The 25977-nt window shown below is 39.3% G+C and overlaps 2 protein-coding genes across 2 annotated transcripts; one reads left to right on the top strand and one right to left on the bottom strand.

Annotated features, from left to right (window-relative positions):
* Positions 1–6910: 6910 nt before the first annotated feature.
* LOC115755896 (DNA (cytosine-5)-methyltransferase 1-like) lies at positions 6911–17498 on the top strand. The gene is made up of 12 exons (XM_048272365.1): positions 6911–7370; positions 7895–9398; positions 10738–12244; positions 12381–12545; positions 13367–13565; positions 13664–13775; positions 13866–14013; positions 14102–14299; positions 14451–14729; positions 14817–14978; positions 15080–15298; positions 16985–17498. Exons 1-12 carry the CDS (start codon positions 7280–7282, stop codon positions 17117–17119), a joined length of 4719 nt encoding a protein of 1572 aa, XP_048128322.1. The 5' UTR covers positions 6911–7279; the 3' UTR covers positions 17120–17498.
* A 512-nt stretch (positions 17499–18010) lies between these two features.
* On the bottom strand, positions 18011–19138 carry LOC115755901 (probable carboxylesterase 18). Its single transcript, XM_030695492.2, has one exon. The coding sequence runs from the start codon at positions 19057–19059 to the stop codon at positions 18037–18039; it is 1023 nt and encodes a 340-aa protein (XP_030551352.2). The 5' UTR covers positions 19060–19138; the 3' UTR covers positions 18011–18036.
* Positions 19139–25977: the final 6839 nt, after the last annotated feature.

Here is a 25977-nt window from a genome sequence, read left to right as displayed (position 1 = left end):
TTTAACGACCAGTTAAAGCATAAGCAGAAAGCCAATTTACTCTTCACAAATGGAACTATAGGTGATTTTTTTTTTAACTCGGTCAATCTCCCTTTTTTCGAATCAATAGTCTTACTTTAACATGGGCTTTAATTTCTGGAAAATTGTCCAAAAAATCATAAACCTATTACATTTTTGCCAATTCAATCATAAACTTTTTAATTTTGACAATTGAGTCCTCGATCTTTTCACTTTTTACCAATTGAATCATCCTTCTAATTTTGATTGGAAATCGCTAATGTAGACACCGGCCGTTCTTAAGACAATACTGACATGCATAATTTTTAATAATTTTTTTTTTTTCTTTTCTTTTCTTTTTCGGTTGGCCACCCCGCCAGCCCCTAGGCGAGGGCCGTGAAGCCCATGTCGGCCGCGGGTGTCACAAGCCCTCACGGGCCACAACAAGGACGTCGCGGCCCTCGTCCACCCATGTTGTGGCTAGCACCTCGCCAGATCCGGCGAGGCGAGGGCCACAACGCCTTCGCCGGTCTTAAAAATGGAGACCCTAGATAGGGGCTAGCAACCCCACCGGCCCTTTGAACCAAAAAAGAAAATAAAAATAAATGAAAATTAATAAAATTTTAACAAAAATTTGAAAGAACATTGAAACATTATTAAAATTTGTCCACATCATTACTAGTTGTGCTACATAGGATGGCCAGCGCTAACCTCAGTAATTTTCAGTCAAAATTGATCGAACGTACTCTATTCGCAAAACGTGAAAATGTTTAAGACTCATTTGACAATATGAAAAGGTTTAGAATTGAACTGACAAAAGTATAATGGGTTTATAACTTTTTGGACACTTTTACTTGTACTTTTCTATTCGTTTTACGAGGCAATGAAAATGGCCGCGCCAATTTGACACACGATCCATTCGACTAACTTTATGAAATGATTGAAATTGGACCTATCATACTTTAATTTATCATTAAGAGTACAACACGTATGCTTCCGTCATGGACGTTCAAGACAATGGGAGATAATTCGGCGGCCACTTTTCAAAATTTCCCACTTTAGAATGAAAATGATCAAACCCATTTATCACAGTCATCGTCTGGATTGAACGTCAACATCTACTTGAAAAACATAGATCTAATAAATCCTTGGAGGGAAATTTCTTCCCCGAACCCGAGTCCACTGGACTGGGTAGATCTCAAACGTTGATTTTTTTTTTTTTTCGATCCCAAAATAACGATGGTGATGCATTCAGTCTGGTAGGCTCGGGTAAATACAAGAATCAACCACTTGCGAGTCACCGTCATCTGCCTATGTTTATATTTGCTAGCACGTCGCCTTTTTTAAGATGACAATTTATCTTCGATCTATCGACCAATGCCGTATAGGTACATATTTACATTTTGTGGGTCATGCAGGTTTCTAATAGCCCAAATCGTGATTATTACCTTCTTAAGGCAACAAATTAATAGTTTGGGGTAAGTTGATTCTAAAATGGGTAGAGTATTTGTCATAATCTGAATCTACCCTATGAGTATCGGTTTTAATGGAACCCGAAATCTATCCCTTCGAAACATTGCTTATGTAATACCTTGCACTTAACTTGGATTTTTAAATTTGTCTTGCTGTATAAAAGATTATTGCATCTCTAGCTCCTAATACATTGAACATCCAGTGCAAAATATAAGTGGATTACAGAATTTGAAAATGATAATGATAGCAAGAGTAAAAATACAAAGAAATTAAATCAGCCACATAGATAGAGAGGGGGGGGTGAAATGGGGTTGGGAATTGCTGATTAGTTAGGGTTTTTACGCATCTAAATATGTCTTCGATCTATAGATGGACACCAAAATATGTTACATGTTTGTATTTTGTAGGCCATGCATGTTTCTAAAGCAGAAGTGGTGATTATTGGGTAAGGCAACAAATGAATGGTAAGGGTTATGTAGGTTCTAAAAGGGGTGGGGTATTTGTCATAACCCGAATCAACCTCGTAAGTAAGGAAAAATTGTTTAAAAAACCTTAAATATATTGCACTTTTATCAATTTAGTTCTAAACTTTTTTAATTTTATAGTTAAGTCCTAAATATTTTTCTATTTTGCCTATGGAGTCCAATCGGTGAATTTTGTCCAGAAAATGCTGACATGAATGTCAATTGTCCTACATGATACGGCTGATGCTAAACTAGACAAATTTCAATCGTATTTTAATGTTTTCTTCTAATTTTTCATTTATTTTTGTGTTTTCTTTTCTTTTCTTCGTGGTTTTTTTATTCAATGGCCGGCGAGGGTTGTCGGGCCCTTGCTAGCCACGAGGAAGGGCCGCGACGCCCTTGATGGCCATGAGGGAGGGCCCAACGACCCTCACCCAGCCTCACTCGTGATGGCCTTGCTCGGCCTAGGAGAGAGCTCGGCGATCAACGAGGGCTTGTCAATCCTCGCTGGCCACTATAAGAGAAAAACACAAAGAAAAGAAGAGAAAATGAAAAAAAAGAAAAATCAAAATATTAATAATATTTATCCACATTAACGCCGGCTGTGTTTGCGCAAGACAAAAAAATGCCGGCGGTGCCATGTAGGACGACCGGCATCCACGTTAACGGTTTTTAGCTAAAATTGGCCGGATGAATTCAATTGGCGGAACATCAAAAAGTATAGGACTCATTTGGCATAATTAAAATGTTTAGAACTGAATTAGCAAAAGTGTAATATATTTAAGATATTTTGGACAATTTTTCCCTATAAGAATCGGTTCTAAGTTGGAACCACTTTGAAATATTGGTTTCATAATACCTTGTACTAACTTGTGTTTTTTTAATGTGTTTTGTTTATAAAAGATTATTGCAGTTTGGTTCCTAATACATTGAACATCCAGTGCAACGGTATAAAATATATGTTAATGTTTAATAGCAAATTATTCGAAAACGATAATGACATCTAAAGTAAAAAAAGGCAGAGAAATTAAATCAGGCCGAGAGAGAGAGAGGGGAAGAGAGAGGTGAAATGGGGTTGGGAATTGTTGATTAGTTAGGGCTTTTACACATCTAAATATCAAGTCTTCATAAAGGATTAAAATCACAAAAAATCTTAAACTGGTACACCTATGACAAATCTACCACAAATCATTTTTTTATCATAATAATCCCCAAATTGTTACACCTGTGATAAATTTATCCCATATTATTTTTTTGACTACCAAAAATTTCAAATTAGTACATTTGCGATAAAATTACTCCATAGTATTTTTTTATAACTAAATACAAACTAGTACACTTGTGATAAATTTACTATCTGTTAATATCCCTTAAATTTTATTATTAAATTGCTGAGTTGGATGACACGTGGTAGTTGACGGGTGTGTCGGTTTAAGGTTTTTACTCTCTGTTTGTTATGGTGTATCGGTTTGAGGCATTTCGTAGTATTAACCCAATTTAATGAAAACTAACGGATAGCAAATTTGTTAGGGTATTTACGCATCTAAATATGAAGTCTTCATAAAGAAAAAGAAAATTTGGTTGGAAAAAAATAAAAGGTAATGTATTGGGGAAAATATGGAACACTGTTTTTGGTAACTGGAAAAATAATAATACAACAAGACCAGTGCAACTTCAATAATGATTAAGTCAATGAGCAAACGATAATACTACAATTACAAATCAAATTGGTATAAAATCGCAATAGCATTACACGAGAGGTGAGGTATGGCTAACCAAATCTCCTTGAGACAATTAATCCTGCCAACCGTATCGAGCGGCTTCATGAGTTATGTCTCTCAAGATACAACACCTCTAGCCCGTTTGAATTTGCACTATGTAAATAAGACTTTGTCGAACACTTCCCGAAATCGGCATACTCAGAGAAAAATCGAAGTGAAAAGATGAGAGGTACTTTTTCTTCGAATCTTGTTCGAATTTTCTATCAAATGAAGAATAGTTCAAATCAATTTATAGAGTTTGAAAGTTTGTGTATCTCTTTTAAGAAATACATGACGGGAGATTCACGAATTAAAGGGATTCATGAATTCAAGAGATAGATGAATCAAAGGGACATATCTCATTTTACTCACTTTCGTTGATTCGTTAACCCATTAATTACAACAAAAGTAATAAATAATCAATTACATATATGTCTACTTAAAAAAATATTATATAGGCTACCATATACATTTTTCCATGATGCCTTATATAAGGCGCATGATGCAAGGTACGACGTGTATGTGCCAATTACAAAAAAAAAATATATCATAAATTATTGTACGGATGTTAATTGAATTCTAAACCTTTTTATTTGACAATTTTAGCTCTAAACATTTAGACAATTTAACAATTTAATACTCCTAACCAATTTTAGTAGGCAATTACCGACGTGAACGCCGACCGTCTTACATGATACGACCAGACTTGGTATGAACCATTTTTATAATTTTTTTTTTGAAAAATCTGAATCATGTACAAATTGATCCTTTTTTTTTCTCTTTTTTTTTTTCTTTTTCTAGAGGATCGCTAGTCATAGGTAAGGGCCTACAACCCTTGTTGGCCACTAGGCGAGAGTCGCCAAGATGGCCCTCACTAAGCCGTCACCCGGATAGTCACCCTCACCCACGGTCGGCAAAAACTGCGACCCTTGCCAAGTGGTTGGCGAGAGTCGCCTTCCGACCTCTGCACCCTTGGTGAACTTGGTCGAAAAAAGAAAGAAAGAAAGAAAGAAAGATGTCAATTTACTAACGCGTCACCATTTTTAAGATGTCAATATATCTTCGATCTATAGATGGACGCCAAATACTTACATATTTGTATTTTGCAGGCCATGCATGTTTCTAAAGCAAAAGTGGTGATTATTGGGTAAGGCAACAAGTGAATGGTTGGGGGCATGTAGGTTCTAAAAGGGGTAGCGTATTTGTCATAACCCGAATCAACCTCATAAGTATGGAAAAATTGTTTAAATTTTTTTAAATATAATTCTAAACCTTTCAACTTCACAATAAAGTCCTAAACGTTTTTCCATTTTGCCAATTGAGTCCATCCAGTTAATTTTGACCGGAAACCACCGACATAAACGACGGTCGTTTTACGTGGTACGGCCGACGCTAACCTAGACAAATTTCAATCATATTTTAATATTTTCTTCTAATTTTTTTGTTACTTTTGTGTTTTCTTTTTTCTTTTCTTTTCATTGTGTTTTTTTATTTAGTGGTCGGCAAGGGTTATTGGGCCCTCGCCAGCCACGAGGAAGGGTAGTGACGCCCTCGCCCGACCTCGCATGCGATGGCCTTGCTCGAACTAGGCGAGAGCCTAGCGACCGATGAGGGCCCGGCAATCCTTGTTGGCCACTATAAGAAAAAAAAACAAAGAAAAGAAGAGAAAATGAAAAATATAAATAAAAATATTTAATAAAAAATATCAAAATGTGAATAATATTCATTCACGTCAACGTCGGTTGTGCCACATAGGACGGTAGGTATCCACGTCAGCATTGCTAAATTAAATTGGCAGAACATGAAAAAGTGTGGGACTTGATTGGCTAAATTAAAAGGTTTATGACTGGATTGGTAAAAGTGTAAAATATTGAGGATTTTTTGGACAAGTTTTCCCTATAAGTATCGGTTCCAAGTCAGCATTGCTTCGAAATATTGGTTTCATAATACCTTGTGTTTTTCGAATGTGTTTTGTCTATAAAAGATTATTGCAGTGCTGGTTCCTAATACATTGAACATCCAGTGTAACGGTATAAAATTTATGTTAATGTTCAATAGCCAATTATTCGAAAACGATAATGACATCTAAGTAAAAAAACAAAGAAATTAAACCAGAGAGAGAGAGAGAGAGAGAGAGATGAAATGGGGTTGGGAATTGCTGATTAAATAATCAATTACACATATGTTATGCTTAAAAGGATTAAAATCACAAAAAATTTCAAACCGATACACATGTGACAAATTTATTACAAATTATTTTTTTATCACGATAAATCCCAAATTATTTCACCTATGGTAAATTTATTTCAAATTATTTTTTTGACCACCAAAAATTTCAAACTGGTATATTTGTGACAAATTTACCTCAAACTAATTTTTTGATCACTAAATCCAAACTAGTACACTTATGACAAATTTATCATCCGTTAATGTCCCTCAAATTTTATTGTTAAATTGCTGAGCCGGATGACACGTGGCGGTTGACAGATGTGTCGGTTTGAGGTTTTAACCCTCTATTTGTTATACACGTATCGGTTTGAGGCATTTCGTAGTATTAACCCAATTTAATGGAAACTAATGGAGAGTAAATTTGTCACATGTGTATCAATTTTTTAGTTGTCAAAAAATTAATTTGGGGTAAATTTATTATAAGTGAATCGGTTTTGGGATTTTTTGTGGTCACGAAATAATTTGTGGTAAATTTTGTCATAAGTATACGAGTTTGAAATTTTTCACGATATTAACCATACTTAAAAAATAGTGAAGATTCCAAATAAAGGTATGAAGTGCACCTCATTTTTTTCAAATAAGAGACTGTAGTAGACCTTATTTCAAATAAGTTCAATACCAAGAAATCTCGTGCGTACTAATTTAGGCTTCTTGGTGGTCAAAATATTTATTTGGAGTAAATTTATCACATATGTACGAATTTAAGGTTTTTTATGATATTAATCCTTATTTTTTAATTGTTTCGTGATCCAAATGCGCAATATAACTTTATAATTTTCGAAAATATAAAACGAGATCACTTTGGAGTTCCCTCTATAGCAAGGGTTTTCGTCGTATTCGTACTCGAAAATTTATGACTTTTAGAATTAAAAAAAAATAGAATATTTCGATACGATCATTAAAAGTGAAATGACAAATAATGATCGAGAATTATTGTTGAGAATGATAAGCGTGTTCATCGTCCTCGGCTAAACTCAATTTCTTAGTGACCATTTTTGTAAGAAGAAAGAAGCTGACTCTTTTTCAGAAAGCAGGAGGCGGAGGAGGAGAGCGTGTGCAGGGGGGGCAGTGTTTGACCGATGGCGCCAACTTTTGGGTTTTGGGCAATTTCGCATTCCCGCCATTTCGTCGCCCCCAATCCATTCTTCAACTCCCGCCTTCGATTCAATGGCTTCCCACTCTCCCGCATGAGCAAACGCTGATCTCTCTCTCTCTCCCTCCCTCTCTCTCTCTCCCGCTCTCTGGGTCTTCATTGTCTGTCCAGTTCGAGTCCGATTCGGATTTGGGATTCGGATTCGCGATTTCTGGTTTTGATTCGACCCCAGGAGGAGGAGGAGGAGGAGGAACGATCCAGAAATGGGATCCGCGGCTTTATTAGACTCCGCAGCCCCGACGAGCAACGCTCCTGCCGCCCCCGCCGATGACGATTCCTCAAAATCATCGCCTGGTAATAAAACCCGTTTCTGTTCGAGTGGGGTTTCGCGCATTTCGCGTGTTCCATTTAATGTCGTTGCTCCCTTTTTGTTTCGCCTCTTGGGTGTTATTTAAGGACTTGCTTGTCTCTGATTCATTTCGGATTCGGGTGTATTCTTGCTTGCATTCCATATGAGCACTTACCATTACTCGCCCAGTTTCTGGATGTACATGAATTTTCTCCCAGGTTGGTATCTTTTTGAAATCTGGGTTTTGTGTTGCTTCCATCGATCCGTGACATTTCGTGCTGTTTGTTTGTCGTTGGGAGATTCACTCTCCTTCTCTCGCTCTCTCTTGATTGGGTTCTGAGGCTGCATTTGCGGGGCTTTTTTCTGGGTTTTTCACTGGTATTGTTCTTCTTACGTTTGTCATCTTTGCTTTCTTTTGAGGTTTTCAACTATAGATCTCCAGAGACCTTATGGTTTCATCTTGGTTTTTGATAGTTGGGCCGAGTATTTTTCAGTCTTCTTCATCTTACCTTGTTGAGTGGCTTCACAGGGATGGCGAAGAAACAAGGCAAGGAAAAGTCCGCTGTTGCTGATCCCAAGAAGGCATCAACAATCAACAAGAAGGAAAAGAAACGGAGCTCACCGCAGGATGGTGAAGAACCCGCCGGTTCCCGCAAGATGCCGAAGCGAGCTGCTGCATGCATAGATTTCAAGGAAAAATCCGTGCTTATCGATGAGAAATCATCTCTGATTGAGAAAAAGAAAGCAAAGCTAGCTGATGAGGAGATTTTGGCAATAGGCCTTACTGCTGGGAGAGAAGAGGGGCGGCCAAATCGGAGACTCATTGATTTCATTTTGTACAATGAACAGGGAGTCCCACAGCCCCTCGAGATGTTGGAAGTTGATGATCTGTTTATCTCAGGTCTGATTTTGCCTCTTGAGGAAAGTGCTGAAAAGGAGAAAGACAAAGAGAAGGGTGTCCGGTGTGAAGGGTTTGGACGAATTGAATCATGGTCTATATCCGGTTACGAAGAAGGGTCTCCGGTTATATGGCTTTCAACTGATATTGCGGATTATGATTGCCTCAAACCAGCAGCTACCTACAAGAAATATTATGACCACTTCCTGGAGAAAGCCCGTGCTTGCGTGGAGGTCTACAAGAAACTCTCGACATCTTCTCGAGGAGATCCTGACTGCAGTCTCGATGAGTTGCTCGCTGGGGTGATACGTGCAATGAGTGGAAGTAAGAGCTTTTCCAGTGCATCATCAATTAAAGATTTTCTTATTTCTCAGGGCGACTTCATCTACAACCAACTGATAGGCTTGGATGAGACTTCAAAAAGCGATCGTATGTTCATGGAATTGCCTGTTCTAGCAGCTCTTAGAGATGAGTGTAATAAGTATGGCAATTTTTCACAGACGAAATTGCCGACTTCTGGCAAAGGCGTGGTCATTGGTTCTAAATCTACAGACGGAGGGGCGATGGCTCAGTATGGTTCATCTGCTGGAGGAGCTGAGGAAGATGAGGACGTGAAATTGGCTAAATTGTTGCAAGAAGAAGAGTACTGGCAATCGAGGAAACAGAAAAGGAACCAGGGTTCAGCTTCTGCATCAACCAAATTTTACATCAAGATCAATGAAGATGAAATAGCAAACGATTACCCTTTACCTGCTTATTACAAGAATGATGAGCAGGAAACAGACGAATTTATAGTCTTCGACAGTGAACTTGATATGGTTGACATTGATGATCTCCCAAGAAGTATGCTTCATAATTGGTCACTTTATGACTCTGACTCTAGATTGATATCTTTGGAGCTTCTTCCAATGAAATCCTGCGACGATATTGACGTTACAATCTTTGGCTCTGGCGTAATGACTGCTGACGATGGAAGTGGATTCTGTCTCGACGTGGACACCAATCAGTCTTCCCCAGTTGGTTCTGCAGCCCAGCACGTGGATGGAATGCCAATCTACCTGAGCGCAATAAAGGAATGGATGATCGAATTCGGATCATCAATGGTTTTCATATCGATTCGGACAGATATGGCTTGGTACTTTGCTGCTAAAATATCCCTAAATATTCTGCTGGTCTTTCCTGTACTTTTGGTGCACTTGATTTCAGGTTTGCATGTACTTAATGAAGTCACGTGAATGCAAATCTAGAGTGCAACCTGCCAAGATCGAGGGAAAATCACATGCAATACACGCGCTCATAATGAGCTAGGCGAGATTGGTTTCCATTTTTGAAAGTTATAAAATGCGAATATTGAAAGAGCCACTCGGATAAAAGTAGATATGAAAGAGTGAATTAGCATCTAATGGCATAAATGATACACGCTGGAGCATCTGTTTCCGTCACGACATGTGGAATATGTTTTAATTGCATCCCTCAACTTAGCATTAGATTCTCCTTTGAAGATAGTTTGGACATCATGTTATTTAAAATAAGATGATATATCGGTCCCCTTTTTTGGCAATTCGGATATGATTGATATATGTAAAATGGGGCCAAATATGGTTAAATTGAAAGCATCGAGTAAAGTATGAATTAAACAATTTTATGTTTGAAAGGTAAGTTTTGCACCACATTCTGATGCAAGCATCAAGGATTTAACCCCAATTGTGTCGCTGAAACCCCAGAACCCTTGCCACCAGGCCGACCGCCTGGTCTGAAAACATAAACCAAGTTAAAAAGACCATAAAAAGCTAGTGAACGCATGACTGACGACATTGTAAATGCGTCTCTAAATAGGGACTTTGAGCATTGACATATACTAGACTAGGTCTTTGATCTATTAAGAAAGATTCTAAGCTTCTTCTGTTTCTGGTATGTGGCCCTTTCCTGACTAGATGTCCCTCAAGTTCATGGTCTCGTAAAGGGGCCTAGCTATATCACGTCTACTTAGTGAGGTAAATAAAATTGGCAGGTGTTTGTCTCTGTGCTTGGCGGGAAATATGCACTTGAGTGTACTTACCTTGCCTAGATAACCAAAAGTGCAGACACTTGTTTTACATCACCCCAAGCATTGAGCCTATGAGTCGGTTGCATTAATAGGAAAAGGTGGATCAACAGTTGATGTTACTGATAATGGCGTTACGCATAGAACAATGTACTTTTGATGTAAGAATATACTTTCATGTCATTAAAGACAGTATGATGATTTTGTCTCCTCTTAAATGTTAAAATTCTTAGTAAAGCAAAGAACAACGTACTTTTGACATAAGAATATACTTTCATGTCAGTAAAGAAAGTATGATGATGTTGCTGATATCTCGTAAGAATATACTTTCATGTCATCAAAGAAAGTATGATGATTTTGTCTACTCTTAAATGTTGAAATTCTTGGTAAAGCGGACTGACCAGGTTTCGATTTGTCTCTGTATATGCAGGTACAGACTCGGGAAACCATCAAACCAGTATGCTCCATGGTATACTCCAGTGCTTAAGACAGCAAGGGTTGGAATAAGCATTATTACATTGCTGAAGGAGCAAAGCCGACTGTCTAAACTCTCATTTGCAGATGTCATCAAGAAAGTCTCGGAGTTTGAGAAATCTCATCTGGCTTATATTTCTTCTAATCCAGCAGCTGTTGAAAGGTATGTAGTGGTGCATGGTCAAATATTACTGCAACTGTTTGCGGTATATCCTGATGAAAAGATCAAGAAGTGCTCCTTTGTGATTGGTCTTTCAAAGAAAATGGAGGAGAGACACCACACCAAGTGGCTTGTGAAGAGGAAGAAGATTATGCTTAAGAACATGCCAAACTTAAATCCAAGGGCAGCTATGGGACCTGTTTTACCAAAGAGGAAGGCCATGAAGGCGACAACAACCAGGCTCATCAATAGAATATGGGGTGAGTACTACTCCAACTACTCACCAGAGGAAATAAAAGAGGGAACAGGCACGGATGTGAAAGAAGAGGATGACATTGAGGAGCAAGAGGAGAATGAAGAGGATGAGAATGAAGATATATCAGCAAATCCAGAGGAAAGTGAGAAAACTGGTTCAGCACCTAGGCAAAGTAAGCCTTCCTCTACGCATAAAGAAGTTAGATGGCACGGGGATTCCGTGGGTCAAACATCTTCAGGTGAGACTCTGTATAGACAAGCTGTTGTCCACGGTGAAAGAATTGCTGTAGGCAATGCAGTAGCCTTGGAAGTTGATGATTTAGATGAACTTCCTATGCTGTATTATGTGGAATACATGTTTGAAACATCAAAAGGAAGCAAAATGTGCCATGGACGAATGATGAAGCGAGGAACTCAGACTGTCCTCGGAAATGCTGCTAATGAGAGAGAGGTGTTTCTGGTGAGCGACTGCTCAAACATTGCACTAGTGGATATAAAACAAACTGTCATGGTAGATATTCGTTCAAGACCTTGGGGATGCGAATATAGGAAAAGTGATGCCAATGCTGACATGATCGAGCGGACAAAAGCAGAAGAGAGAAAGAAGCAAGGATTGCCATTTGAATTTTACTGTAAAAGCTTGTATTGGCCTGAGAGAGGTGCATTCTTTAGCCTTCCTCAGGATACTATGGGTCTTGCGTCCGGAGTTTGCCACTCATGCAAAGTGAGGGAAGTTGAAAACGAGAAGGGAACCTTCAAATTGAATTCATTGAAGACTGGTTTTATCTACAATGGAGTTGACTATCTTGTTCATGATTATGTCTACACAAGCCCCCATTTCTTCTCTGAGGAAAAAGTAGAGGCTGGAACTTTCAAGAGTGGGAGAAATGTGGGCCTGAAGGCTTATGTAGTATGCCAACTTCTGGAAATAATCTGTCCCAAAGAGTCCAAGAAAATTGAGGCAAACTCTACTCAAATGAAAGTCCGAAGATTTTACAGACCGGAAGACATCTCAACTGAGAAGGCATATTGTTCTGATATCCAGGAGGTAACCTTGGTCCCATTATAGTTGTCACACCTATTACATGTTAAATTCTTGATATCACCGTTTGATTGCATTTCTCCAATTAGAAGGTACTTTTGGTGTTTAAGAACGCATTTAAATGTGCAATTGTTGATTATAGGTCTACTATAGTGAGGAAATGCAAATACTGAATATCGGGAGCATTGAAGGCAAGTGTGAAGTGAGGAAGAGGAGTGATATTCCGCATTGTGATTCTCCAGCAATGTTTCAGCACGTTTTCTACTGTGAACATCTATATGATCCTTCAAAAGGATCACTAAAGCAGGTAGTTTCTCTTTCTGCTAGATTCTCTCCCAGCAACTTTTATTCATTTTGTATTGTGAAAGAAGTAAAAAGAGGTGTTTAGTGAGAGTGTGTTTTTACCCGTTTCATTTCTATGTAATAGAAATAGTAATCACGATCATAGTGGTCACCTTAAGGTTTTTGCTGGTGTTGGTCAATTTATGGTTTCGATCGTGAATCAAAAGATGCGTTGTTTGTACTGTGAATGTAATTCATGGTAAATGATAAGATTCGTAACAGCTTCAATGAATTGAAAAGGTAGAGTAGCTCACTGAATTAGGTATTAATTTGGAGAAATTGATCAATTCTCCACTTTTTTCCATCAGAGGTTAGCAAGTCTATAGTATATCACTGTGTTTAAACATAACCAATATGAGATTTTTGCCCCAAGTACACTGTTTAATCTTTAACTAACAACATTCATCTTAGTATATGATGAGTTTAGTTCTCAAGTCTTAAATATATTAAATCTTAGAGGGATAATAAAAGTTAGACCTAATTGAGGTTTATTTGGTTAATTCTAGAACTAATTAACCATTAACCAAGACTTGAACGGGAATCAAATTGTGACCATATCCTGACCATATTGTGTGACAATTGCACACTTTGGGTAGAATGGACTTGTATATGAATCTAACAAAATTTTATGATCTGAATCATATGTCCCGTGATTGTAACAACATCGATTGTGATTATTGACTTTCCCTTTTATTTTTTTTCTTTTCTCTTTGATTGGCATGATGGGTCCTATAAGGATGGGGGTGGAATTGCGAGATAATAATTCTCTCTACTTTTTGTGGATAGTTGCCAGCTCACATTAAACTTAAGTATTCGGTTGGATTGGACACTGATGCTGCATCTAGAAAGAGAAAAGGGAAGTGCAAGGAAGGAGAGACTGATTTAGAAATGGAGAAACAGAAGGAAGCATCTCAAGGGAACAATTTGGCCACATTAGACATTTTTGCTGGTTGTGGAGGCTTATCAGAGGGACTGCAACAATCCGGTAACCTCTCTTCGTAACTTTTGGTGATCATCTTACTCATCTTTGCACAAATCAGCGGCAACTTGTTTCTTTTGACATGGGAAATATCCAATATGCAGGAGTTTCGACTACAAAATGGGCAATAGAGTATGAAGAGCCTGCTGCAGATGCATTCAAGCTCAATAATCCAGAGTCATTGATGTTTGTCAACAACTGCAATGTAATCCTGAGGTAGGCAAAACCATTAGGAAGTTTTCTCTCACACAACCAAGGAGCTATCCAATTGTGACAGTTCTGAGCTTGAAGCGAATGCTAATGCAGGGCCATAATGCAAAAGTGTGGGGACATTGATGACTGCATCTCAACCCCTGAAGCAGAAGAGCTCGCAGCATCCTTAAATGAGAAGGAGATACTTAACTTACCTTTGCCAGGGCAAGTAGATTTTATCAACGGAGGACCTCCCTGTCAGGTTATTTTTTCTCTTTCCTGCATGCCATTTCCTACTCTCTATGGTTTGTTATCATGACCAAGCTGAGACCAATACATGTTCCTACCAGGGTTTTTCCGGAATGAATAGATTCAACCAAAGCACATGGAGTAAAGTTCAATGCGAGATGATACTAGCATTCTTATCATTTGCTGATTACTTTAGGCCCAAATACTTCCTCTTGGAGAATGTGAGGAATTTTGTGTCCTTCAATAAAGGGCAAACATTTCGCTTGACTCTCGCATCCCTCCTTGAGATGGGGTATCAGGTAGAATCTTGCTAATCTGCTGAAAAGGGAATACTTGTCAAAGATATCCTTCTTTTCTTTTTTCATTTTTTCTGAAAGATATGTGAACTTTTGTATGCGAATATTTGTTTCGGAGAGACATTTATGTGCTTGCATACAAATTTTCTTTTAGGTGAGGTTTGGCATTCTGGAGGCTGGAGCATATGGAGTTTCTCAGTCACGGAAGCGAGCATTCATATGGGCAGCCTCTCCAGAAGAGGTCCTTCCAGAGTGGCCAGAGCCCATGCACGTCTTTGCTGCTCCTGAACTGAAAATCACATTGTCAGAGAATTTGCAGTACGCTGCTGTTCCAAGCACTGCAAGTGGAGGTCCTTTCCGTGCAATAACTGTCAGGGATACAATTGGAGATCTCCCAGCTGTAGTAAATGGAGCATCTCAGACAAACCTAGAGGTAATAATGTGGATCAAGAATGTTGTGTCAAATCTTACCAAATAGGTTTACCTTGCTAAAAAGCTTATCTATTTTCTCTCTGTGCAGTATCAAAATGATCCTGTCTCATGGTTCCAAAAGAAAATAAGAGGAAACATGGCAGTTTTGACTGATCATATATCTAAAGAAATGAATGAGCTGAATTTAATCAGATGTCAGAAAATTCCAAAACGGCCAGGTGCTGATTGGCGTGACCTTCCTGAGGAAAAGGTAGATAGTGAGATTTTTTGGTGGCTATGATAAAGAATATACTATGCGTGACCGTTGGACCAACTAATTTTCAACTGTTATTGTCCTGTCATCAAATACAGGTTAAATTGTCAAATGGACAAGTTGTTGATTTGATCCCATGGTGCCTTCCCAACACAGCTAAGCGGCACAACCAGTGGAAGGGGCTGTTTGGAAGATTGGACTGGCAGGGGAACTTCCCAACTTCCATCACAGATCCTCAGCCAATGGGAAAGGTTGGGATGTGTTTTCACCCCGATCAGGACAGGATTCTTACAGTTCGTGAATGTGCCAGATCTCAGGTAAGAAAGTCAATTTCTTCTCTCTTCATTGCCTCTCCTCTGTCTGTCCTTGGCTAATGTAGGAATCTGTCTATGGTATCTGGTATATGGATACAAAACTAAGTTGTCTCATGAATGTTATTTGAAAGAGGATAGCATAAGTAGGAACCATCTCATGTAAACAAGACAGTGGAATGGGGCTTTAAGGAAAAATTTAAGAATCAACAGAGATTGGTCAATCTCACTCAAGGCAAGAAGTTGATTGATGCATGGGTATAAAAAGTCGTAAGGCAACACTCCTCTCACTTATTACTGCTATATTCTTTGGGTAGTTAATTCCAAATTTCTTCTGTTATATCTGCTATATTTGTCAGCTTATTATCTAAATCATGTAGTGCAATGCTAGTTACCAGAATTCTGAATTGATTCAGATCGTGAATTGCATAAAGTAACAACTTATAGAGGCTCACAGAAATTAATAACTAACACTGAATTCAATGTGAGATAACATGCTTATATTTTCCTCTTGACAAATTAATTTATGCTGACGGATGAAACTTAAACTTCTCAAATTGTGATTTTTGTTCTGTCCTCTCTCGCTTTCTCTCTATCTCTCTCTTAGTAATACTCATGCAACTCCCTGTTTGATTCTGGGGTGATTTATGTTAACGATTTCGGTGACGTAAACTCGTAAGGATATCTTCATTGTTTTGAACTTCAGTAAAGTAAGTCTGGTGGAAGGGAGAAGAACATGTCCTTCACTAAGTTAGCAATGGTTAAGGGTGATTAGGATTCGGTGTCAGTTTCAATAGGTTTATGCAGGGCAAACATGTTTTGCAGATTATTCAGTCAGTGAATTGAATCTAGAATCACATGATTTGGATATTCAGACTGTTGGAGTTTATAAAATTTGAGACAAGATTGCCCTGCTAAATGGACAAAGAACCATTAGACATTCTTGAATAGCACCTTTTTGGAAATCATGCCCTGATTGTAAATCTAATTTGATCGTGTATGAATTCTCATTGTTGTATGATCGTTGCAGGCATGCTATTCACACCTAGTCAAATTGTTTACTATATGAAAAAAAGAACGAAAGAATTGCATTGTATGATTAACCATTAGACCTTCTTGAATAGCAACTTGTTGGAAATTGTGCCCCGATTGTAAATCTAATTTGATCGTGTATGAATTCTCATTATTGTATGATGTTGCAGGCTTCCTATTCACACCTAGTCAAATTGTTTACTATATGAAAAAGAAGAAGAAAGAATTGCATTGTATGATTTAAATAGGCCATAATTCCATTCTCAATTAAGCAAGAGATTGCATTAAAGGTGACTTTTCACTTAGGTAATGGTTCACACCCTAGTCCTTTCTTTAACTCTTAAACTACTGGCATTACCCCTTCTGCATATGTTATCTTGCGATGCTAGTTGATGGTTACATGCATAGCAAAATGCGGTTATTTACCTTTAACAATAGCTGAATGAATGTCTACTCTAATTGGTTAAAAAAAAAATGGAATTCCGAAAGGATCACAATATTCTCTGGACTTTGGAATATCATAGTTGATTTTCTTCTTTATGTGCCCGGGGACCAACGGCATTTCAAATATACAAATGCTTCTCTAAGTTCTATATCAAGTCACGAGACACGATCTGAGGATTCATTTTCCCTTTCGTCTTTTGTCTATTGTCAATGCAGGGCTTCCGTGACTCGTATCTGTTTGCTGGAAACATTCAGCACAAGCACAGGCAGATTGGTAATGCTGTTCCGCCGCCGCTGGCATATGCGCTTGGAAGAAAACTCAAGGAAGCAATGGACAGCAAGAGGGTCTAACCAGGAGATCAGGTGGGCATTAGAACGAGCGCATTCACATTCCCAGAATTCTCTTTATTTTGACAGAACAGATGCACAGCAAGTGAAGAAACAAGCAAGTATTCATGTGCGGAGGTTGCCTTCCTGAATTGAAAGAAGTCTGCATCAAAAAGAAAAATCCAAAAAAGAAAAGAAAAAGAAAAGAGAGAGACTGGCTCGAATTGCTGTACAGAGAATTTGCTGTTCCTAATAGAAATTAGGAACATGCGTGAAGGATTTTTACATATGATTGCTGATGATCGTGTATGGGAACCTGCTTGTACATTAGATTAGCCATGGTCGCGTAGATCATTCTGGTTATAAGAAGAAGTAGGCTTTTGCAAAATCAGCTTTTCACCAAGTAGTTGCTTTTTCTAGTATGTGAAGCAGAAATGGGATCGAAAAACAACAGCGTGCAGGTTGGCTCGGAGGGCAATGTTGAAGCAGCTCCAGGTTTGAGCTGAGTTTTCAGTGAGAAATTCCTGCAGCTGAAACCAAATTAGTATTATCATCTTTGTCTGCATACAACATGCTAAAACCCCTTTATAGATCATCAATTTGTCAGGAGAATAACCTTGCACGGCTCCGCCATTAATTCAGAATCGATGGCGAATCAACTTTTCTCTATTTTCTGGTGCCCGAGAGAGTAGGCCACCGTCGATATAGAAGAATGTCGCGCTCCCCCGTAATCACATTGAAAGTTCATGGTTTTTTATGAGATTAACGTGGGATTACTGGAGGGTAATTGTTGATTCAGTCGACCAAAAAAGGCAAAAGGGTGGAGTTGATGGGAGGATAGTCAACCCACTGACATCACCTAGTAACTACAGCTTCATAAAAATTCGTACTACAAACATTAACAGCAACCCCGTTTCCATTAGCTGTTGACCGACTGTCTACTACTCTCTGGTGACGAGATTTTGGATGAAATCCTTGACCTTCCTGATCAATTCGGTGGACTGGGCCACCTCCGGGAATATGTAGAACGCGTGGAACATCGTCGGGTAATCCACCAGCTCCGCCTCCTTCCCGGACCTCCTCAGCCACTCGTAGTACCTCTTTTGCCAGTCCCTCAGCGGGTCGAAACCGGCCGCCACCACCAACGTCGCCGGGAACCCCTCCAGCCCCGCTACGTCCACCGCGTTCGGCCCGCTCACGTTCGCCGCCCAGTGGTCCCGGTCCTCCCCCTCCGGCAATAACGCCTTCCAGCACCAGTCCGTCCGCCGCACCGACACCAGCGGCGCTTCCTCCAGCCGGGTTTCCGACTCGGTCCGCTCCGTCCCCCCGAAGAAGGGCTGGATCGCCACCAGCCCCACCACCCGGACTCTCTGGAGCTTTTTCTCCGACTGGCAGGCCCTCACAGCCATGTAGTGCGCGATGTTCCCTCCGGCGCTGTCCCCGGCGAGGAAGCACTTGGATAAGTCGGCGATCGGAGGCAGGACGGAGCTCTCGTCGTCGAGGAAGCGCAGGACGTCGAAGCCGTCGTCGTACTGAGAGGGGAAGCGGTGCTCGGGGGCGAGGCGGTAGTTGACGGAGACGACGACGGCGGGGACCTTGCGGGCGAAGCGGCGGCAGACGGCGTCGTAGGCCTTGGAGGCGGGGCTGAGGAAGGAGAAGCCGCCGCCGTGGAAGAAGACGAGGACGGGGAGGGAGGGGGAGGTGGTGGAGGCGGCGGGGGTGTAGAGGCGGAACCAGAGGTCGCGGGAGGGGTCGACGGGGACGTCGGAGGAGGAGACGCCGTTGACGGGGGTGGGGTTGGGAGGGGACTTGAAGTCGAGGAAGCCGAGGAGGCGTCGGTTGATGGTGCCGTCGGGGCGGCGGCAGTAGTCAGTGACGCGGGAGAGGATGGAGATGGCGACGCGAGTCTTCCAGGGCATGTCCAGGGAGGAGGAGGAGGAGGATGATTTCGCCGAAGTCGCCATTGGCGAGAATGGGGAGAGATCTCGATGATGATTTGATGGGTTCTCCTCTCGGCTTCGTATTTGCAGACAACGACGACGACGACGATTCATAAACTGAGAAGAGAAGAGGAGCGGCTGCCACGTGTCGTTTCTACATTGGAGAGAAAGTAATGACAATCAGACGTGGTCGTTGGTGGTTGGTCCATGGCCAGTGAGGGCTTGTGAGAGCGGGGCCCATCATAATGAAGGAGACATTTTTATTGGTTCTGACGATTATATATGGTATTCTCCATGAAGAGTTGATTGAACACGACGTGCGGTGCTCCACCTACATAATTCATTACATGATACATAAACCATGAAATTAAAGTCCCCATTTTGGTCACTTGTGCCATGGCCAGCAATGACGACTAGATGTAGAAATTAACACTTACCAAACGTTGAAAACGATAGTTTGCTTCCTGTGCTCGCGCATCGAGAATAATTACGGTGAACTCTCACGTAAACCCGTCCAACGGGTAAGGTTGGATATGGTTGAAAATAGATCTATCTCAAATTGACCCATTTAACTTGTTTGGCCCTTTTCCAAGCAATATAAATATTGTGATCCATACTTAATTATTGCTAAAACACTTCCATATTTGGCTCAATCTAAAAAAATCCATGCCTAAACCGAAATGAAAGCACTGTGTGAGTCAACGAGAGATCGAGTGAAGAGAGAGTCATAAAGATTAGCTGGATCTAAGTAGATTGTAAATACCCATATTATTTGGGGGTTTTATCATTTTAAATTCATTTATTGGATATAACTAACTCATATAATTATTTATCTTGTAATATATGAGTCAATAAATGGATTTACGACTTATTTTGACCGATCTACTCGCATGTAAGCCAGACTAGTTGTTGACCCATAAATTTTTACTAATTTATTCTTTGTTACATGAGAAAATTAGAGGATTGATCCGACCCCTAATCTATATATATATATATATATATATATATATATATATATATATATATAATTAGCATATTTCATATTTACATTTTTATCACGGACCATCGCACGCACGATCGAAAGAAATTCTTAAAAATGTGATGTTCAATATTTCACACTCCATAAATATGGGTCGAGTTAGGTAATTTCGAAATCGAAAAGGAGATGAGGAAAATCAGGAGAAAAGGAGCAAGGATTGCTGGGAGATGGAGACGAAATCGGACTTTAACTAATAACAACTTTGCAGATTCGTCTTTCCGTGTCAAATTGTCCACCTTATCGATCTTTATCACTACCTATACACGAGAAAGAGCAAAAGATCCTCGGGGGCTGCCTCTACAGTTCGTAGCTCGCTCGTACCTGGGCAATATCGGGGTCACCCCGGCGGCGGTCCCTTTTGGCCAGCCTCGGCATTCATCATCCATAGCGGCCTCGGCCGGCATTTGTCCTTACAGTAGCCCTGGTTGGTGTTTATCCTTACAACATGTTAGAATTAGACGCACAAAAAACGAGAAAGAGATTGAATTTCGAATAAGATACACGTTTTCATGCCTCGTCAGATTTATTAATCGTCACTTATAGATTGCACTTAGGAATAAGATGGTGTTGCGTCGTCGAGTCATTATCCTTGTTAATAAAAGTCACTTAGCCATGATAGTTGTCTTAAAGTTTGGTGTTTTATTTATTAAACAGAAAACACAAAAAGAAGTCTCTCACTTAGTTAAATAATGACGATTAATTCATAATTTATCTAATCTCATGTCATTAGAATTGCATATAAGTTGCATTGCGTCTAAATTACGACGCAGCATACATGGTAGTTCATCAATGCATGCTATATTAGAATTCCTATAGTCATAGCATTTGATTTAATTCATGTTTAAATTTAAAAGCAAAAAAGAAAAAGAATTAGTTGTCATTGCATTTAGAAAATCATGCTTAGATCATGCATACATTGTTTGGTCTCTAGTTAACAATTTGCATGATACTTGACGCATTACATAATCATAAAGCTTCACTTCGGCTTACTTAATGCATCAAGGTTACTGTATTTTATCTATTCGAGCGACTTATTTAAGCTTTTGATTACCGAGTGTTAAACAATTGTATGCATAGCCGGTTTAGGCTTAAAATCAATCAAGACTATTTGCAAGATATTTTTCTAAAATAATAAAAAATATATAACGAAATGGCATTAGATTAATCTAGTGTAATCAAATCTCCGTACCCATTGGTTGTCCGATCGAACCGACCGAGTAGTGGCAGCACCGAAATGTGAGATAATCATGTGTTTATCTTTTGTTAGATAGAAAATTTTATGTTAAATCGAGTACCAGGTTGCGATTGGTAGGGCTTAGGAGAATCCGTGCTAAACACGAGCAATTGCCTCGTGAGAGGTACCTTCGTTCTCTATTAGTAAGTCCATCAGCTTTTCCTCGGGCGGCTCATCTTTGGGAAGGCCGCGACCATAAAACCCCTTCACAATGGGCAAATATATAGTTCGATAATAGTAATATGTCTTAAATATAAGGCACAATGTTTCATCAAAAAGTAGAAAACCTTTCCCAATGTGGATCGATGCGGAAATCAACAAAGCATGTGAAGGGTCATTTGTTGACGACCCTTAGATAGTAAATTCGAATTGACGACAAAATTAAACTACTTAGGGCCGGAGGCAATAATAAATAGCCATGTAAAGAGGGCACTTAAATGTGAAGATAACTTGAAGGAATAAAATCGAACAAGTGGTGTTCATTGATTGATTGGCATTCCCCACTTCAAACTACGAATCAAGTACTTACTCTCTACCGCCACCGACCGACAGTTATAAATGAAGTGAACCCATGCTACGTGACTCCTAAAATTCAACGTGTATTCACAAACGTTTACTAAACTAAGCAGTTATCTTGGATCCGGCTCATCATGGTTCGTGTTAGTCGTGGCCCTCTTATTGATCAAACGGAGCTTTATTCATCGACACTCATGTGTCCGAACTCGGCAAAATTTTTTTAAGTTTTTGCTGTCGGCAACTGCTTAGTCATCTTCTCGACTCTTTTTGTCTTTGCCTACTAAGATCTCCCAACACCTATCGATTTTAATTTACTTTTGCCATGTCTTCCTCGGCGTCTCCTCGTCCGAGTCGACGGTCGGGAACTCGAGAACCATAATTAAAGACACAATGTATTATGAGGATGCCCAGCTATACACATTGTCCATTTTGGGGAGTAGTCTTGTGTTTGCGTGCAACACGAGAATGACAAGCTTCACAAGTCGAACTACAGCGATTTGCTCGTGCGAATTATTCTTCCTCAAAGCTCATATGCTCCTTGAGAATTCAACAAGACTCTAACGCCACCTTTTCCTTGATCTCTATAAGCAAAGATAGCCTGTGGAGGAATGCTTCGTGGGGACCTCGAGGCTCAAGCAATGACATTTGAAGAAAACCCAATTTTTATTTTTTTTATTACCATTTTGCTTGCTTAGAAAGAAAAGCCTAAATGAGTTTGTGTTTTTCTATGGGAAAAGCATAGGTTCGAAACAGATATTTCTTTCTATTTTTGGCTAGATAGGTAGAGAGAATTCAACGACTTTGTCGGCGCATTAATTTGACTTAGAAATGACTCCAAATTGAAAGAGGTTGGTGTTTGGCCATCTACATTTGGTTTTTCATAGTTAGAGGCGATTCATAGACCGACATGATCGGGTTCGGTCGGACCTGAGGTCGGGGCTAAGGCGCCATGCCTAAACTTGCCATGAAATTTAAAAGGCTCAAGTGAAATGCGATAACTGGACAAGTTTAGTCGAGCTAAGTTGGACCTTTAAAAAGGAGCCATTTTTTATTCTCAACAAATTCTAACTGGTAGATAAAAGTTCGATGCGTAAAAACTTTTGCTCAAGATCGCCAATCGGCGAGGGCCATCTCTACGACCTATCCATATCATCCGGCAACGTAATGAAGGGCCGAAACTCTAGGGTGAGAATAATTATGAAACTCTTTGACCCAAAAAAAAAAAATTATGTACCAAAAGACTAGAGAAAATGACATAAGTAAGAAGGAAGGAGATTGCTTGGTTCTGAAGAAAATCCTTGGTAAGAGCTTGCAAAGGTCTTGAAGACAAATCACATTTGGGTTTGTTTTCAATCTCAATCAAAACATAAAAGAGACTTTAGAGAAAATGACCTTAATGCTTCATCATAATTCATATGATTACCGGTTAATCTAGAAACCATTGCACCAACTTAACAAGAGAATTTACCACACGCAATAAATTTTTTACTACTTTTAGTAAGTATAATTTCGATTTTTAACATGATCGATCCGCCTGCTATTCTCAAGGCATATAATTTTCTATTCATTTATCCAAAAAGAGGGAGTTCAAGATTTTTCTTTCGAACTATTTCAATTGATTCAGACTAATTTCATAATGCCGGTATTGATTTTCTTTGTTCATTAGTTCTCTTTCTCATTCTTTTTGCTCGTGATTCTAAGCATGTCTAGTCCAATCAATATCATGCGACATGTTCAATTTAAAGTTCATGGAGGATCAGTTATGTGGATCTCGAGCAAGAGCAGGCCCCGATAATTCACTCTCTTATGCAATAATCGTGTCGTGTCAAATTTCGGTACATAAAAATTTCGAACAGGATGGTTTAACCGGTGTCGGATACTCGAAACTCGAGAACGAATTCGGGTTATACAACACGCATAACACGTTTGTCAGATTATCATGTTGAACTGTTCTTCAAGAACTCGAAGGGAAAACAAGGCTGTAGGCCTGGCCCAAAACATAAAAAAAGGCTGGGCCCAAAGTCATTATTCAAAATTATACCGTGGGCCAAACGTCAAAATGCGCAGTGGGCCATTTTCAGCCTCGAAAATCCACTCTTTCGGCATATTTTGGGGTCATTTTTTCAATGACACGCCATGTATATTTTTTAAAAAAAAATTGAATGGTTTATCGATAGTAAGTTCGATCGAAGAATTCAATATCTTTTTTTTTTATTTGGAAGCGAAATATATATCATGTTTATTTTATCGGAATTATTGGGCTACAAAAATTTTGGGGTCGGACCATCTTGTGCTTCATCACCATCACGCGGGACCTCTAAATTTCGGCTTGGCCCGGACTTGAAATATAAAATCTGCTCGAAGACTGGACCAACGACCATTAATGGCTATTACGTGGTAAAAAAGAGGCCTTTTTTACTATTAGTAGTATAATTTTTTTTTTCCGAACCGTTAAGAGAAATACATGTCGGTCCTTGATTAGTTCTCGAGAGCCATAGTATAAGTAAAGGATTTCTATTTGTGAATTTGAAAACCTAACCAAAATCCATGGGAAACTTGTGAATTCTTGATCTGGAATGTTCTAAGATTGAGAATTTTCTGAAACTAATAAATCTTTTTCTTTTCTTTTTTGTCGGCTCTTAAATTAGTGAAAAAAATTTTAAAAAAAAAAAGAGCAAAAAATCCTTCGACCAAAATAAAATAAAAATAAATAAGTGAAAAATCCACTCGGAGTCGGGGGAGAAACTAGAGAAAAAGCCGTCGGCCGTGCTCTCCATTCGCGAATCGAACTCCGCATCCCCGCCACAACTCCCGAAGAGAAGAAGATCCGGGTCGTGTCAAGTGTCGCCAGTCCTCTAGGGACACGTGTCGCAAGATGAATGAATAGGGGGACCACGTAAGCAATAGCCAATATTTTCTTGTAAGGCCAGGCATCGTGGGTAGGTAGGAGCATCCTGTCGGCAATTGGATTCGTGGTGCGGTGCTCCACCGACATAATTAATTAGTGGTTAGAGATTGATATTAGTTACTTGATATACAAACCATGAAATTCAAGTCCCCGTTTGGTCACTTGTGCCTTGGCCAGCAATGTCTACTAGACGTAGAAATTACACTTACTAAACATTGGAAAATGATAGTTTGCTTTCTGTGCTCGTGCAATATTGGATATAACTAATTCATATAATAATTTATTTTATAGTATATGAGTTAAGAAATGGATTTACGACTTATTTTGACAGGTCTAATCGCATGCGAGCCGGATCGGTTGTTGACCCCCAAATTTTGAATAATTTGTTCTTTTTTACATAAGAAAACTAGAGGACCGATCCGACCCTTAAAAATATATATATCATTAGCATAGTTCATATTTACATTTTTATCACGGGCCATCGCACGCATGATCGAAAGAAATTCTTAAAAATGCGATGTTCGATATTTCGCGCTCCATAAATATGGGTTGAGTTAGGTAATTTCGAAATCGAAAAGGAGATGAGGAAAATCGGGAGACAGGGAGTTCGAATTGCTGGGAGTTGGAGAAGAAATCGGGCTTTTAAAAAAAGTAATAATAACAACTTTTGCAGATTCGTAATTGCTTAGACCTAGACTTTCTACATTACTCATGGCAATTGAATTGTAATAATCGTTTTCAAAAGACTCTGTTCCCCTTTCGTCTTAAGCTTATATTACTTAAATTTAAAGTGACATTTTTCGATTTTTTTTTTTTTTGCGACTCGGTGTGATAGCTACCGCATCGCTTATACTAAGAACAAAAACAGCCATTGCACGTATATTCCGTCACAACGTAATGAACAGTCCGTTGCATTGCGATCTTGTTCCATTATCGCAATTAAATGGACCGTCAATCTCTTTGCTAATATAGCACTGCATTAATATTGATGAAAAAAAAAACCGTACCGTTAAAGAGAAATACATGTCGGTCCTTGATTGGTTCTCGAGAGCCATAGTATAAGTAAATGATTTCTATTTGTGGATTTGAAAACTTAGCCAAAATCCACGGGAAACTCGTGAATTCTTGATCTAGAATGTTGTAAAATTGAGAATTTTCTGAGACTAATTAATCTTTTTTTATTTTATTTTATTGTTGGTTGGCTCATTAATTAGTGAAAAAAAAAAAGGTGAAAAATCCACTCGG

This window comes from Rhodamnia argentea, chromosome 11 (assembly GCF_020921035.1).
Source record: "Rhodamnia argentea isolate NSW1041297 chromosome 11, ASM2092103v1, whole genome shotgun sequence".
NCBI lineage: Eukaryota > Viridiplantae > Streptophyta > Magnoliopsida > Myrtales > Myrtaceae > Rhodamnia > Rhodamnia argentea.
This window is presented reverse-complemented; position numbering and strand designations above follow the sequence as displayed.